Genomic DNA, 16531 nt, shown 5'->3' with positions numbered 1-16531 from the left:
GCTTTCAGCTCATGTTGAGACAACAGCCAGCCAATGCTGACAAAGAAAACAAAAACAAAAAGTGAGTCGTGAAAAGCAAATCAAAACAACAACAACAAAAAAAAAAGCAAAATGTCCTTTCCAAAAAAAGCACTTCACCTGTTTCCTATTCCTCCTCCTCCTCTTCCATTTGGTATAGGCTAACAACACTCTATCCATTGATGCAGCATTGAGATTTGTTTTTCTTTTTCATATATAAATTGATTCCAAAAACAAAAAACAAAAAAAGTGTTTTGACCACACTGTGAGATCTTAATGCCCTTGAGGTGGCAATGTCAGGATTCACACACTGAAAGCTGTTGAATGTTAGGGATTGTGTGTGTGTGTGTGTGTGTGTGTGTGTGTGTGTGTGTGTGTGTGTGTGTGTGTGTGTGTGTGTGTGTGTGTGTGTGTGTGTGTGTGTGTGTGTGTGTGTGTGTGTCTAAACGGAGGACGAGAGGACCACTCCACACACACAGACACACACAGAGTTCAGCAGTGAGTAACCCACGCAGGTGAGGCCAGAGTGCCTGGTTTCCCACACAGTGTTCGATTGTGTGCACTCCGACCATAAACACAGGGCAATATAAAGTCTCTTTCACCCTGACTTGGCATGCATTCTGTTAGTGCATTCACCTGACTATGCATGCACCTCAATACACCAGCTTGTTTTTTTTACATTTGTTTCTCAAATAAAGCCACAGAAAAGTATCAAAGTTCGTTAGTCCACCACATTACTCCCAACAGAGTAATCCGAACTGGGTGGGCAACTTTGGGTAACTTGCAATGTCTCCAATCTGAGACATTAGGTCAAATAAGAAAAAGAAAAAAAAATGTCTAAGAATAATAACTTAAAGGAAAATATATGTTTGTGTGTATATATATCTCTATATGTGTATATATTGTATGTATATCCAAAGAAAAATATTCTCAGATTTGTCTTTTTTCTGTCTTCATCTTTATGCCGGAGTGGCGTTCAAAGTGTGTCAGAGAGGCGTGCAGTCTTTCACAGATTCACAGAGTCCCTTCAACCCGTCCTGAGACACACTTCCATGGCCCCTTCCGTCCCCTGATGTGTCGCGACCAGAGAGGCTATCGCGCCCCCTGGTGGCCCTGAGAGGGAGAGACGGGCGAAAAGCAGAAGCGCCCGCTCCACACCACTTAGTCCTGAGACCAACCAGGCCTGGCCAACAAGAGAGAGGAAAAACACAGACACACACCAACGCATGTAACATACATACGAACATACATACACACACACACACACACACATACACATATGAGACATAAAACAAAGACAGAAGACAAAAGATGTCTCCGAGAAAGAAAAACAAAACAGCAAACGTTTCAAAGGTCTCTTGTCTCAGAGTTCTGTCCTCGCCTCCATCCATAACCTCCTAGCTTCACTGACTCCGTCGTTCTTTCTTGGATGCATTCAAGAAACTGACACAGGGTGGTGGGGGTGGTGGAGGTGGTTGAGCACACCGATCGGAATGTTTCAACCTCACTGACTATGACGATTCTGAGGTGATGGAGTGTCTGTGTGTAGGCTGTGTGTGTGTCCATGCTAACAAAGGTGCTGTTCATCACAATCATTTTGCAGAGTGTTGAGGAGCTGCTTCGTCTGCATTCGTTCACATACAGTAACTTCACGCTTGCTTTGTTTTTTTTCCTCCAGCAGTTGGTAGGTCTGGTGTTTTCGTCTCAGCCACATGTACTAGACTGCCCAGGTCAGGCTGCCGTTTCTACAGCGTAGACTCACACTCCACTTTGCACTCCACCTTGGTGCCTTTCCGCGTCAGCTTGAGCACGCTGGGTTTCTCCATCACCTCCTCCTCGTCCTCCTCGCCACGGTGGTGACCTTTCAGAGTCGAGTTGGCGGAGGAGGACGTCAGCGCTTTGGTCTGCTCGCTACCGCCGCCCTTGTGGCCGTGGTGCCCGTGGTGGTGGTTGTCTCCGTCCTGCGGGTAGATGACCAGGAAGAAGGCGGTGAGGAAGCCCAGGAAGGATCCCCCGGAGGCCACGATGGGGATGACGCGCACGCTGCCCACCGCCTCCACCACCGCGCCCAGCGCCGACGCCACCAGGATCTGGGAGATGTACACCTGGCACGACAGGATGGCGCAGTCGATGCCGAAGCCGCGCTTGGAGTTGCCGGGGCTGTGGTGGATGTACTGCAGAGAGAGAGAGAGAGAGAGAGAGAGAGAGAGAGAGAGAGAGAGAGAGAGAGAGAGAGAGAGAGAGAGAGAGAGAGAGAGAGGAGGTTAGATGAATAGAAGACCACCATATGCATAAAAGACACATCAATATCCCATACAAAATAGTAACACAAAAATGTGGATTTTTTTCTTCCTATGAAATCAGATCCTAAAACAACCTAGTCTTCTGTGACATTGATGCACTAAAAAACACAAGCTTTTTGGCCTTCCTAACCTTCAAACCTTATTCTTATATGATTCTTATTTGGCCTTCAGTATGACTTCTCGCCTCTTTGCTAATGTCTGAGTAGGGGGTAGGCTCATGGAGATGACGGAAAAAACATCAAATAATTCAATCTAATCTCACCATGTCTTCATTGATTCTCACCTCTTGTTTTCGTGGTACAGGTCAGTGATACTGAGGACGTAGGGGCAGCGTGAGATCCTCATGGATATCACCCCTATGCTGTGATTTAATATTTATCTAATCTAATATATGATGACTTGGTTCTTAGGTCTTTCTTTTCATGCTACCGTCTGACCAGTAGCAGGAGATACTCATGGATTGCGTAGCCCAGTGTTTCATGAAGCATGAAGTCAGAAGTTTTTTCTTTTTTAATACCTTTCTGTTTTGCCATTGATTCAACACATTCACTTTACAATCACAATATATTCATTAATTTGTTCACTAATATTTAGAGAACATCATAGGCCATATACCGGTACGTGTATATTAGGCTCTAATAAACTTTACGAAGGCCTATTTACGGTATTTGTACTTTCGTAACCATTTTGCTCGAGGGGGGCGCAGACAGACACCCTTCGTCTGAAGGGGGGAATGGTACGAAAAGTTTGAGAAACACTGGCGTAGCCTAATCTAATAGTACTTCTCACTGTCACTGTCACACTCTCACTGCCTTTGTGTTTGTGGTACTGTCCGAGCAGGGCATGTGGGCAACAGAATTGAGTAATCTACTGTAATCGACTTACTTACCTCTTTGTTCTTATGGTACTGGCCCAGCAGGGCACAGGGGCAATAGAATGGCTCATGGAGATCACCCCATGTTGGACTTTAATATCTACCTAATCTAATATACTGTATATAATGACTTGGTTCTTAGGTCTTTGTTTTCACGCTACCGTCTGACCAGTAGGACATGGGTATTCAATTAAAAGTCACCGAGGGCCAGTTTTTCAAATTCCTTCCAGTAAAGGGGCCGAACATAGAAGCTGTATAACTGCGAGCAGCACGGTCCGAGGTTAGGGTGCGAAACAAGCAGATAGCTTTCCAGACAGACCAGATATTCACTTCTCTATTTCTAAGTAACGTTAGGATGGTCTATTTATGAGACTGTTTTAGATAAGATTTCACTCTCATGTAAATGCATAGGAGATATATGCCCAACCTTGATCAGTGATCGCAAATTATGCACGGCCACATATAGCACACATATTTGTTTTCATTTAGTTCCGACCTTGTGGGGGGGGCAGAACCTTGCCATCCAAGGGCCGCATCTGGCCCCAGGGCCGCCATTTGAATAGCTCTGCAGTAGGAGATGCTCTTGGATTGCATAGTCTAATCTAATAGTATGAAGTACTTCTCATTGTCAACTCTTTGTGTTCGTGGTACTGTCCGAGCAGGGCACCCTATTGGATAGACCATCCTATTGCACTGGGGCAGTAGGATGGTGTAATCTACTGTGATCTATAATGACTTGAGGGTCTTACCTCTTTGTTCTCGTGGTACTGTAGGGGCAGTAGAATAGTGTAATCTTCTGTAACTGGTCTCACCTCTTTGTTCTCGTGGTACTGTCCCAGCAGGGCGTAGGGGCAATAGTGTGGGTGTCTTACCTCTTTGTTCTTGTGGTACTGTCCCAGCAGGGCGTAGGGGCAATAGAATAGTGTAATCTACTGTAAGTGTGCCTTGGGTCTTCTTACCTCTTTGTTCTCGTGGTACTGTGCCAGCAGGGCGTAGGGGCAATAGAATAGTGTAATCTACTGTAACTGGTCTTACCTCTTTGTTCTCGTGGTACTGTCCCAGCAGGGCGTAGGGGCAGTAGGAGATGCTCATGGAGATGACGCCCATGCTGCTGATCATGGTCATGGCCACGTAGACGTTGGGGAAGACGGCCATGACGGCCGTGCCCACCGCGAAGCCCAGCGTGCCCAGGCTGTAGATCACCTTGATGCTCAGCTCAAAGTTGTCCAGGTACTTCTGGAGACAAGCTGTTATCGTCACATCACAAAAAAAGACAAAGAATAAAGAGCGAGAAATATTAATATCATTGGTAATACTAACACTTTATTTGTGCAGTTTTTGATTTCAAGTCAAGTCAAGTCAGCTTTTATTGTCAATTTCTTCATATGCACAAGACATACAAGGGAAATGAAATAATTTTAGAGCAAAGTTGCATACATGCAAGGAACGACAAGGGTAGAGGCATTTTATTATTCAGATTAGAAATGTGGAGTTTGTATAAAACTGATAGGTGATCAAAGGTCACAAACATGCTTTACCATACAATTTGTTGATGAGTTTGTGTTTGTGTTTATGAGTATGTTAAGCGTATATATGAGTTTGTTGTGTTAATTACATGAGATGTCAAGTTCATGTGTGTGTTTGACTTGGCTTATGCAATATGTCAGGGTGTCTTACGTTTGTATATGCCTGCTGCGATCATACTCTGCTAGAGTAGAACATGTACTGAATGTGCCTCCTCAGGTTAGTGTTAATGACGATAAGAATGTGCCATAGCATAAATGTGCTCTAGTGTGTGTGCGTTTGTGCATGTGTTTGTGCGTGTGCGTGTGTGTGTGTGTGTCTGCACATGTGTGCCTGTATGTCTGCGTGTGTGTGTGTGAGAGAGGGGGCGGGGGGTATGGGTGCGTGTGTGCAATTATGTGTCCATGGTGTGTTCAGGCATGTCTGTTGTGCAGGGCTGGACTGGCCATCTGGCATAGCGGGCATTTATATACATTTATATACATTATATGTGCTTCCTCAGATTATTGTTAATGACTATGAGGATCTAGCATCCATCTGTATTTTAGTGTGTGTGTGTGTGTGTGTGTGTGTGTGAGTGAGTGTGTGTGTGTGTGTGTGTGCGCGAGTGTGTGTGTGTGTGTGTGTGTGTGTGTGTGTGTGTGTGTCACGGTGAAACTCTCACCTGAGCAGACCGCAGCAGTGGCAGCGTAGATGACGAGACCCCAGCATCCCATCTGAACTCCTTTGTGGTAGTTATACAGCGCGGTGGAGTTGGCAGGAGCCTGGCAGGGACAAATACAAATGAAACAACTCAAAACTCAATTGTTGTTGTTTTTTTTGTTGTTGCATAAATCACAGTGAGTGCTTGTGAACAAGTTACACCACACTCATGATCAGCTGGTGTGGTACAAGGTTTTAAGTAACTGTCTGCAGGCCAAATGTTTTTAGCAAGTTTAATCGTTTACTTTGATCAAAGAATTTCAGTGTAAAGTTGCTTTAATCAGAGTTGCATGGCATGTTAGCATCTGCAATCTGCTACCTTTCCTCACACTTTGGGTGCATGAAGTGGGTGTGTACAGTATAGTACACCCTCCATGCTTTGGGGTCTTCGGCGTAGATGACTTACACTATGAAGTCACTGTAGAAGACAGTGTGTGTGTGTGTGTGTGTGTGTGTGTGTGTGTGTGTGTGTGTGTGTGTGTGTGTGTGTGTGTGTGTGTGTGTGTGTGTGTGTGTGTGTGTGTGTGTGGCTGGGTGTGTGTGTAGGCGATTTTACACCAAAAAAATTGGAACCGACACAGACTCCCGACACAGACAGTTGTCTGGTGGTTTGCGTTGGCCCTGGTTGGCTAGAAATCGTTCCCGAACACACCTAGCCAACTTCACCCGCTGTGGACACCCCCCCGGCGTTTGAGAGCTCGCGGTCACTTCTGCTTTTGAGAGCTTGCGGTTCTGCTGGCCCTGTTATAGCCAAATGTTTTCATATTTTCACGTTTTCATATTCTCTGCTTGTCAGGAGTAGCCTTGATAGTAGGCTAGGTGCATTACTGACTCTAAATAGGCTATAGCCTACGATGCTTTTTTCGGCAAAGTACCCCCCTCCCATTCATAGTTTATCCATCAAGACGACATTCTATCTCTGTCTCTTGCTCACAAAACGCTATGACTTTCACGGTTTCATTACTCCACAGTAAGACTTAATTTCTCTCACTGCGACCTACAGTAGTTCGGTAAAGAGGAAAAGGGCACGATGGGCATTGTGTTAGAAGCTGTCTAACCAGACACAGTGTAGCCTAATGTAATGAAACTCAAGACGTCTGTGAGTTCTCTACTGCACTAACAACTGCCCTCCCACCTGCTCACAGTTAGCACAAACCAATCAGTGCCCGGCATGGAGCCCGACTGCCGACGTGCTCCTCAACCCAACTGAACATTCTCAAAGTCTCCCGACGGAGACCCACGACCACCAACATTCTCCAACTACCCCAGACGCACCGAGAGCCGAGACATACAGAACCAACTCAGACCCAACAGTACCCAACACGCGACAATAGCCAACTGTCGGGTAGGTGTGGAAGAGGCTTGTGTCTAATACATGGGTTCTACATTATTGTTCTCCCCTTACTGCGCGAAACTAGTTGCGCACAACTCTGACTGTTGGAAACTAATGTCGGTCAAAAAAATTAGCTGGCTGCCAGTGTCTTGCCCCTCCTCACAATACCGTGTTGATAAACATGGTGAACCCATGTATAGCCTGGCATGTTACCCCTCCATACCTTGGGGTCTCCGGCGTAGATGACCTGTCCCATGAAGTCGGTGTAGAAGACGGCCTCTGCGATGATGGAGAACCACGTGAGCAGGTGGCATATGCAGAGCCTCATCAGCTGCCGCGGCATCTTCAGCATGGACATCCACAGCAGCCGCACGGTGGTCTCAACCTCCCCTTCCTCGCTCTCTGTGTCGCCGCTCGAGTTGGTATTGCCGCTCTGGTGACGCCCGCGGAGCCTGCCGCCGGCCCCACCAGTGCCGCCGCTCCCGTTCGTGCCGCTAACGCTGACGCCGCGCACGGCCCCGTCATTGCCTCCCGTGTGCTTCTTCCGGCGCTGCCGCTTCTGCATCTCGTAGATGTCGTTCATGCTGCGTGAGGGCTTGATAAGTAGCGCGGCGTTAGCACGCCGGTAGCGATAGCGGTGCGAGCCCACTCGGCCGTAGTAAGAGAACGTGCACGAGGGCTGCCGGTAGAAGGTGTGCCGGCGCCGGCGGATGGACGCGTTGGCGCTGGACGACTTCATGCCGCCGCCGCCGGCGCTGGTGGTGGTGCTGTTGCGTGGGCGCCCGTTGGCATAGCCGTTGGCGTGGGCGCGGCCGTTGGCCGACTTGTTGGGCGACTCGTCCAGCTGGTTGTTGAGAAGCTCCTCCTCGCCTCCCTCTCTCTCCATCTCCTGGAGGAAGGCCGACAGCCGGCTGTATCGCGCCGTGCCTCCCCCTCCTCCGCTCCCCGCGGTGCTCGCTCCACCACCGCCTCCACCACCACCACTCCCCCTGCTGGACATTCGGAGGAAGTCACGACTGTCTACGCTGCTACTGCGACGTGGAGGCGAGCCGTGATACGATGACAGCCGGTCCTGGAAGATGGAGGGGTGTGCAAAAAAAAATCCTGATGACAATATGTCGCGATACCCCTTTTCACAACACACCACGTCAATTCATGGCATCAAAACTCAATTCTCAAAGCGACACCGAACCATTTCTGGAAATGTTTTTTAACAAGTTTTGCTTTCTCCAATTCTTTCAGCCTAACAGCCTGAGACTGGCCACACAAATTCTACCTCCAAGCTAGCATACAGTACTGTAGCTGGTCCCATAAGAGTCAATGATAATTGTTAGATTGGAACTAGAATTAATCTCACACACTCGTGTACACACACACACACACACACACACACACACACACACACACACACACACACAACACACAACACACACACACACACACACACACACACACACACACACACACACACACACACACACACACACACACACACACACACACACACACAAGTACACGTACACACGTACACACACACACACACCTGGAAGATGGAGGGTTCGATCAGGCGTAGGAAGGAGGCGTCGGGCTCCAGATGGTCCAGCGTGGCGTCGGCCATGGCTAGCACCGAGTCGCTCTTACTCCGCACCATCTCCACGTCCAGGAAGTCCATCTCCCGGCAACGATCGTCATCGTCATCATCGTCACGCTGCTCGTCCTGCAAAGTTGACAAGTTTTGTAGACATGAATAATCTTTGTAAAGTGTTTTTGGGGCTTTATTATTACAGGTCAGTGTGAGAGTAGACAGGAAATGATTGGGAGAGAGAGACGGGGCAGGGCCGGGATATGACCCTGGCCGGACTCGAACCGGGGCCCCCGTGGGCAATGTAAGCCCGAATGTGGGGGGCTTAGTGTGCTGCGCCACAGCGCCCCCAGACATGAATAATCTTATAAACGCATAATAGACAAGATTGCAACCATATGGCTAATGTCCATCTTTAGTCCCTAGACAGGTTGATGGTCCCCAGAAAAGAATATGTCATCCAAGACAATTCACAGTTACAACAAACAACATGTTGCTTTTAAAACCAAACATTACAAGTGTAGCAGTGGGAGCGCTCAACTTCTAGAATAAAAGAAATAACTTAGTAATAAAAGTAGTAGTTAGGGGGGCGCTGTGGCGCAGCGTGCTAAAACCCCCACATTTGGGGCTTACATTGCCAATGGGGACCCCGGTTCGACTCAGTTTCCCGGCCCTGCCCCATCTCTCTCTCCCAATCGTTTCCTGTCTACTCTCATACTGTCCTGTAATTATAAAGACCAAAAAGCACCCCCAAAAAACACTAAAAAAAAGTAGTAGTAGTAATAAAAAAGTACAAGTACCTCGTAGTAGAGATCGCAGCGTTCGTCCGCATACTCATCATCATCTTGGTCATCCAGGAGCTGGAGGTGTGGGTGGGGGCGGCCCAGGCTGCCGTTGGCCAGCTTAGCGGTGGTGGACATGGTGTCGGCCTCTTCCTCCTCCTCCTCCTCGTCATCCTCCAGCCGGTCCTGCTGTGGGCTGTACTGCAGCTCCTCTATGCTGCACAGGTGCAGCGCCACCGACACGGTGAAGAGGATGGCGGCAAACATAAAGAGGATCTGCTCCTGGGACTTGAAGGCCTGGCCCAGGAAGGTGTGGGTCCAGTCCAGGCCTCCCAGCGCGTAGCCCACCGCACCACCCAGGCCTGTTGTGGAGGAAGAGGACAGACAGAGTTAGTGGAAACCAGCAGTGGTGTAGTCTACCTTTTTATGGTGGGTATAATGTATATCTGAGCATTTTTTTAATTGGGTATACTGTATATGTTTGTGCTATTCAAAACAATGGATCAATCAATTTTAAGTGGGTATACTGAAATCCCTGAAATATAAAAGTGGGCATACTCCGTATACCTGCGTTCTACGTAGACTACACCACTGGAAACCAGTATGTAAGTAGGGGTGTAAATCACAGCCTCCATGACGATACGATACCGTATTGATTTCTTAAAGCAGGGATTCGATTATTTTCGATACTTAACGATATGATGTGATTAAATCGCCGGCCGATATATTGATGCATCAATAGATTTTGATTACTATTTACACCCCTATATATAAGCCCACCACATCCTATTGGAGGGAGGGGACAGATTGGGGTGTCATAGCCCAACGTTTCTCAAAGCTTTTTAAGACCGTCTGTGGGCGTGTGGGGCTGGTTGCTTCTAGGATGAGATAAATTCAGATAATGCTAATGCACTGATAATGTACTGTATGCCCAGGAAGTAGCCTAGAGCCATCCTTCTGACAGGCATTTGACACGTCTAACATGGCATAAAAATCCATGACATTAAATGTACTGTAGAAAACAAAGTACAGGGGGAAAACACTTCCTAAAAAGCCAGTGGAACGTGCTTAAGATGGTAATTATGTGACATGCCCGCACATGGCCCTGGTGAATGGGGCATTTAATATTTGCCACGGATCAGTGCCACTATGCTTCCGCAACATCAGAACACGCCTCCGGGTCAGAACATCTGGTACCGCCCCCAAACACTCACTCATCTGAGAGGAGAGAAATCTGCTCATGTTTGGAAGGAACAGCCGCAGGTTATGGGACACTGCTGTCTACGTATGTATGAAATAAAAAAGAACAAAGGGACAAAAATATTAAAATAAAATAAAAAAGAAATATATTTTAACAACATGAAGTAGTGCCAATGAGTTTTAGCCAGAGCCAGACAGAAATATGGCATTGTTGCGGAAATCCAACTGTGTCATTTTCACCTACTCTGACTGGAGAGCAACTGAAAGTGAAGTGGATTTTGGGTGGGTGGAGGGCGTTTAAGCCTTTATTTATCATTTTTTAGGACAGGAAAGGAGTTGGGAGAAAGAGATGGGGAAGGATTTGCAAATGACCTGGGCTGCCGGCATTGCAGTCCAGTCCTGGGGCCTCATTTATCATCAGTTCGTAGAATGTCTTCTAAATTGTCTCTTACGAGTGAAATTTAGAATGTTCGCAAGTACAGAAAAATCCGGATTTATCAAACGTGCGTTGGCTGCTCCTACGCACACGTCTGCATGATAAATCCCACACCTTCCAAATCACTGTGCACGCGCGCATTCGGGGTAATTTGCATCCCGGAACGCCTCCAAATAACCATATATGATATTAAAATATAGTCAAGTGCCATGTTAATTCGAAGGCGCAACCCTGTTTGGACACACATGAACACACGCGGACACACGCGCCAGTCGAAGCGCTGGCGGGAAGTGCGGAGATAGAAACATTTCCGCGGCAGAAGTGAAGGTGCGTTCGACAGGAGGAGGACAGTGTTTCAAAATAAGTAAAAGAAGGAGACACACATGGACGAAAACATTGTAAAATAGGACACTGTCATACTCCATTGTCATTCAAAGCAAACTGTTCCTTGCACGGTCAATATTATTTGCAATTTCGTGTTTCTTCCACTCGCACGCATGGTCTGAGGTGTGCGTAGATTTAGGCACATTTCTACGTTCAAGTACATGTTAATAAATCCCACACTTTGCTCAGGAATGATCGCACGCACGCTTTACGCACAGATCTGTGCCTAAGAACGCTTGATAAATGAGGCCCCTGGACTTTTTCTGTGGTCAGAATGACATTTGGCCAGGCTACAAATAAGTCATTAAGGGACATTTTGTAGGAGCTCTGTGTGTTTGTTTGTGTGTGTGTGTGTGTGTGTGTGTGTGTGTGTGTGTGTGTGTGTGTGTGTGTGTGTGTGTGTGTGTGTGTGTGTGTGTGTGTGTGTGTGTGTGTGTGTGTGTGTGTGTGTGTGTGTGTGTGTGTGTGTGTGTGTGTCTGTGTCTGTGTCTGTGTCTGTGTGTGTACTGTGTACTGTACACGAGTCTTACCTGCAGAGAAAGCGTGGATGTTAAGTGCCATGTCCTGTTCCTCAGTGTCGGCTACGTCCAGCAGGTACGCTCGTATGGGGCCCTCCGTGGCGTCCGCACAGAAGTCCAGCACCACCACCCCCAGCACCGTCAGAACGATCCCGATGGGCTGGTCATTTGGCACGTCGCCAATGGCCAGACCTACAGGGGAACACGTAATGCATAAGTGTTAACACATCTGGTCAATAATTATGGTTTGGTGTGTGGGTGAATGGTACATGGTAAATGGACTGCATTGATACAGAGCACCTTTCCACTCCTTCGAGCACTCAAAGTGCTTTACATTGCATGCCACCCATTCACACTCACATTCCACATTCACACATTCACACACACCGGTGGCAGTGGCTGCCACGCAGGGTACCACCCTGCCACCAGGAGCGACTTGGGGTTAAGTATTTTGCTCAAGGACACATCAATTGGGTCAGGCAGATCATGGATCGAACCAGCAACCTTCTTGTTGCCGAACGCCGAACTGCTCCTCCACCACCTGAGCCGCCACCACCACCCCAGAGGTGCTAGGGTGGAGGTACAGGGGGGTAGGAGAATGGTGTGGGCGTAGGCCATCACTAATAGGCAGACATGTAGCATCCAGAAGGATGGCAGAGGGGGATCTGTGTTGGCGTAACAGTGTTAGCCCAGTGGAGCGGCAGTTAAGCCTGGGGTGAGAGAGTGGTGGCAGGACGTCATTGGATGGGACACATTAGGATGGGGGTGGGCGACACACACTGATCGGCTGTTCAACGTTCGTTGGCCACATCGCCGATGGCCAGACGTGCTAACTAGAGCATCCGGAAGAAGACACAGGAGGAAAGACTTCGTAACTGTCGGAACTGGTTGGGAACAATGGAGAGGGATGGATGGAGACACTGGCCGGGCCATCCATGTCAGGAATCCGGATGACACAGAAAGGGAGTGGCGCACAGTGTTAGCCCATCTAAGCAGCAATTAAAAGTGGGAGGTGGGGGTGGGGTGCGTTGGGTGGGAGTGAATGGGGACGAATGGGGAGGACATACACTGGTCAGCCTAACCATGTTAGAGAACAGACACACACACACACACACACACACACACACACACACACACACACACACACACACACACACACACACACACACACACACACACACACACACACACACACACACACACACACACACCAATTGCAAGCTGTATGTTAATGCATTGATCCAGATCAACAATCTGCCCTAGATTCAAGTGCACACACTGTCACGCCATGCGTACACACTCTCACACACACACACACACACACAGAAAAGTGATATTGATCGCATGTTGCTAGGGACACAGCATTGATCCATACTGATTGGCTACACATACAGTAGAATACCCAAAATGCATCTGACATTTTATATTTGACCTCTGACCTTTGAGATGCCCTGCAGAACCTTTCTGTTGACCATTCAGTGTGTGTGTGTGTGTGTGTGTGTGTGTGTGTGTGTGTGTGTGTGTGTGTGTGTGTGTGTAAACGCTGGCTTTTGCTTGCTGATGAGGGGTCACAAGGGCATATTGGACATACATACTGTAGAGCCGTGAAAATCTTTTGAAAATCGAAACAGGGTGTCAGAGCAGAACTTGCTCCTGACCTGTGTGTGTGAGGTTAGTTACGTCAGCCTACCAAAATGACCTTCAAGTGACCTTTATTCCCTTTCACACAGCGAGCACAGGGAGGTGCGCACACACACACACACACACACACACACACACACACACACACACACACACACACACACACACACTTTACAGCAGCTGCAGAAACTTGCTAACGTTGACAACAGCGGAGAAGAGACTGCTCCCCATCCCCCCCGACCCCTTTTCCCCCTCTCTCGTGTCACAAACACACGTTATCCTTTAAAACAGTCACACAGGGGAAATCTGTTTAGCAAATACATTTAGCCAATCAACGATGAGCGTGGCGAGGGATGGGGATATGGGGTGCAAAATAGAGGTAAAGAGACGCAAGAAAAGATGGAGAGAGAGGGAGAGAGAGAGAGAGAGAGAGAGAGAGAGAGAGAGAGAGAGAGAGAGAGAGAGACTGATGGAGACAAAAAGACTGAGACAGAACCAATGACAGAGAAAGAGGTTGAAAGAGAAGAGAGACAAACAGACAGAGAGAGAGATAGAGAAAGAGATGAAAAAGAGAACGAATGAAATAAAGAAAGCGAGGGAACCAGAGAGGAGAAGGTGTGAGAGAACAGAGCACAACGTAGTATCTCATCTCATGCCACCCCCGCTCCTCGAGTGGGTGTCTGAGATTGCGAGTAGTAAGCTGTACGCTGTAAGCAAAGCAGAAAGCCTTTCTTCCTGACAATAGGCCCACCGCTCCGCTCCGCTCTGTTCCGTTCCGCACAGCAAGCTAGTGCTGGAGACAGGAAACAGTTTCAGATAGCCAATGAAAGGTAGAGAAGGGGGCACAACAGGAAACGTTTCCCTGTGAACTGGTTCCTAGTCCTTTCCCATGTCACGGAGAATGACAGGGTTCACACAAATGCAGACACACACACACACACACACTAACACACACTGACCAGACGCAGTCACACACACAGACAGAGGCAGTCCCACAGTCACACACACACAATCGTAAGTCTAAAAAAAGGACACGTGTCGTATACTATGCTTACTACGAGCAGTCTAGCCATCCTGCTATCCCACGATACCTTATCCCTCTTCCCGTCTCTCTTTCCCTCTCTCTTCTCCCTTTCCCACTCCTCTATCGCTCCTGCTCTCTCTGAACTCAAAACTATCGCGGCGTGTGTATGTGTGTGTGTGTGTGTGTATGTGTGTGTGTGTGTGTGTGTGTGTGTGTGTGTGTGTGTGTGTGTGTGTGTGTGTGTGTGTGTGTGTTAGAGTGCTGACCCCAACTTGCCTGCCCCCATGGCTTCCAAGCCAAACGATCACAGGTGTTTCTTTCCTTTAAGTGCTGTTCGCACAATTCCCAGAGTGCAGGACGGCTGAGGGAAGGTCAGTACATTTGGTTGTTCACTTATTCTGTTGTATTGATCGAAGTGTGAACTTTCAACCAACAATACATTGACACTTTTGTCAGGTGTCAACGACGAAGACCTTATTGGTCTAAATGTGTTCTATAAAACTGGGAGCAGAAATGGTGTGGAGACTGTGCAGAGACAAACTCACAATTTGTTTGAAATATTTTCTGATGCAGCACCTGTTGACACACGCGCACACACACACACGCACACACACATACACACGCACACGCACATCCACACCCTAAAGTTGCTTCAGTAGTATTTGACTATTCAGGGGTGCATTTATCAAAAGCATCGTTGTTAGCAGCTAGCAACTTGGGTAGTTGCCAATGGAAAATTGCATTGCAACCAACAAAGTAGCTAACGTAGTTAGCAACTGCGCATTTGGGAATTGCACCCCAGAGCAGTAGTAGGTAGTACCGAAGGATGTTGTAGTGGTACATTTAATGCATTGTCCTCTTCTTTTTTAATGCATTGTCCTCTTCTTTTTTAATGCATTGTCCTCTTCTTTTTTAATGCATTGTCCTCTTCTTTACTCTTTGAAGGACAATGCTATCAGTGTTGCAACTGTACACTGTCTTACCCTGTTCTTGTTTAAATTGCTCCTTGTAAGTCGCTTTGAACAAAGGCGTCTGCTAAATAGTAATGTAATGGTGGCTGTGAGTGCAGTGCAGTGCGGTGCTGTGTGCTGTGGTCAGTGCTGGAGTTAAATGGCAGCACAAACTGCTTTCAGTAAACGCATTTGGACACTTCCACTTTAGCTGGTCAGTAATTGGTGCAGTGACTGAGAGGGACTCCTAATATGATAAAAGCCATTGATCCGCCTCGCCCGTCTTCCAGCAACACTTGAGTTTGGACACTCGGCCGCTAGTAGAGAGCAAAAAAAAAAACCCTTTCTCCTTCTCCCTTTAATCTTCAGGAGAGATTGACATAAGGGCTTACCCCAAGTGGTCAAACAGACACATGAGCACTCTCTCACACACACGCAAACACACACACACACACACACACATGCACACAAACACACACACACCCTCCACCGCTGCTCACTATCGATTTTGCTGAGCCAGTGGTGGCTTTAATGTGGAAATGCGCATAGCTGACTGGAACTTGGTCACGGGTATCGGTTTTCAATGATGCGTAATGGGCAGTGACGTCCATATTGTTTTCAGCTGGGTTTATTTTTAAGTCTGGGGCTACACTATACGCTGGCAGCGTCTCAGCAACAAGGCTACTATTTCAGCCAATTTTAGACAAAGAAGCAAAGGCCTCCATACCGTCCTTACTGAAATAAACTGTCATGACATTATAAGGAGATTGTACCGCATGACTGGTATAAATTGAAGGAAAATCCATTTTATTCCTTGTTTTACCAAAGGCAAATCAAAATTATGACAGCAATATGCGCAGTTCTACTTCACGAAAAATTGACGAAACCCTACAATTACCCCATTTCGCATCAGCTAAGTTTCAGTTTAACGCAAGACATTTTATTTATAAGGCCATGTTTGAGCCAGTCACGCTCGGCCTGCGCAAATGTGAGCGAGTGTGCAAATGTGTGCAGTTCTGACATTCTCAGACGGGCACGGTGTCCAACCGAAACTGTGAATTCCGGTTGCAAATAGAAATCGCACCAGCTGACAGTCGCAGAGTCAAATGATCTGCATGTGGGCGCGTGCCAAGAACATGAATGCAAGCTAGCCTGGCACACTCCAAAAGCAGTGCTCTGATGAGTCTTACACAGCCAGTCTGTGGGTTTGCTATGTATTTGCTGCCAGGATGCTTCCATGCCTGTCAGGATGGCTACAGC

The 16531-nt window shown here is 47.7% G+C and overlaps 1 protein-coding gene across 2 annotated transcripts in view; it reads right to left on the bottom strand.

Annotated features, from left to right (window-relative positions):
• Window positions 1-1559: 1559 nt before the first annotated feature.
• LOC134436464 (solute carrier family 45 member 4) overlaps window positions 1560-16531 on the bottom strand; it is an 82857-nt gene continuing 67885 nt past the window's right edge. For both annotated transcript variants that reach the window (XM_063185688.1, XM_063185689.1), the window contains exons 5-11: window positions 11669-11848; window positions 9137-9480; window positions 8298-8471; window positions 6978-7826; window positions 5384-5483; window positions 4231-4442; window positions 1560-2192 (exon numbers count right to left, since the gene is read on the bottom strand). In XM_063185688.1, coding sequence (XP_063041758.1) covers window positions 1764-2192; window positions 4231-4442; window positions 5384-5483; window positions 6978-7826; window positions 8298-8471; window positions 9137-9480; window positions 11669-11848 — 2288 coding nt within the window. In that variant the 3' untranslated portion in view covers window positions 1560-1763. The remainder of the gene's footprint in view (window positions 2193-4230; window positions 4443-5383; window positions 5484-6977; window positions 7827-8297; window positions 8472-9136; window positions 9481-11668; window positions 11849-16531) is intronic.

The sequence above is a fragment of the Engraulis encrasicolus genome, chromosome 20 (genome assembly GCF_034702125.1).
Source record: "Engraulis encrasicolus isolate BLACKSEA-1 chromosome 20, IST_EnEncr_1.0, whole genome shotgun sequence".
Lineage (NCBI taxonomy): Eukaryota > Metazoa > Chordata > Actinopteri > Clupeiformes > Engraulidae > Engraulis > Engraulis encrasicolus.
Note: the sequence above shows the minus strand (reverse complement) of the source record. Positions and strands in the feature narration are given on the sequence as shown.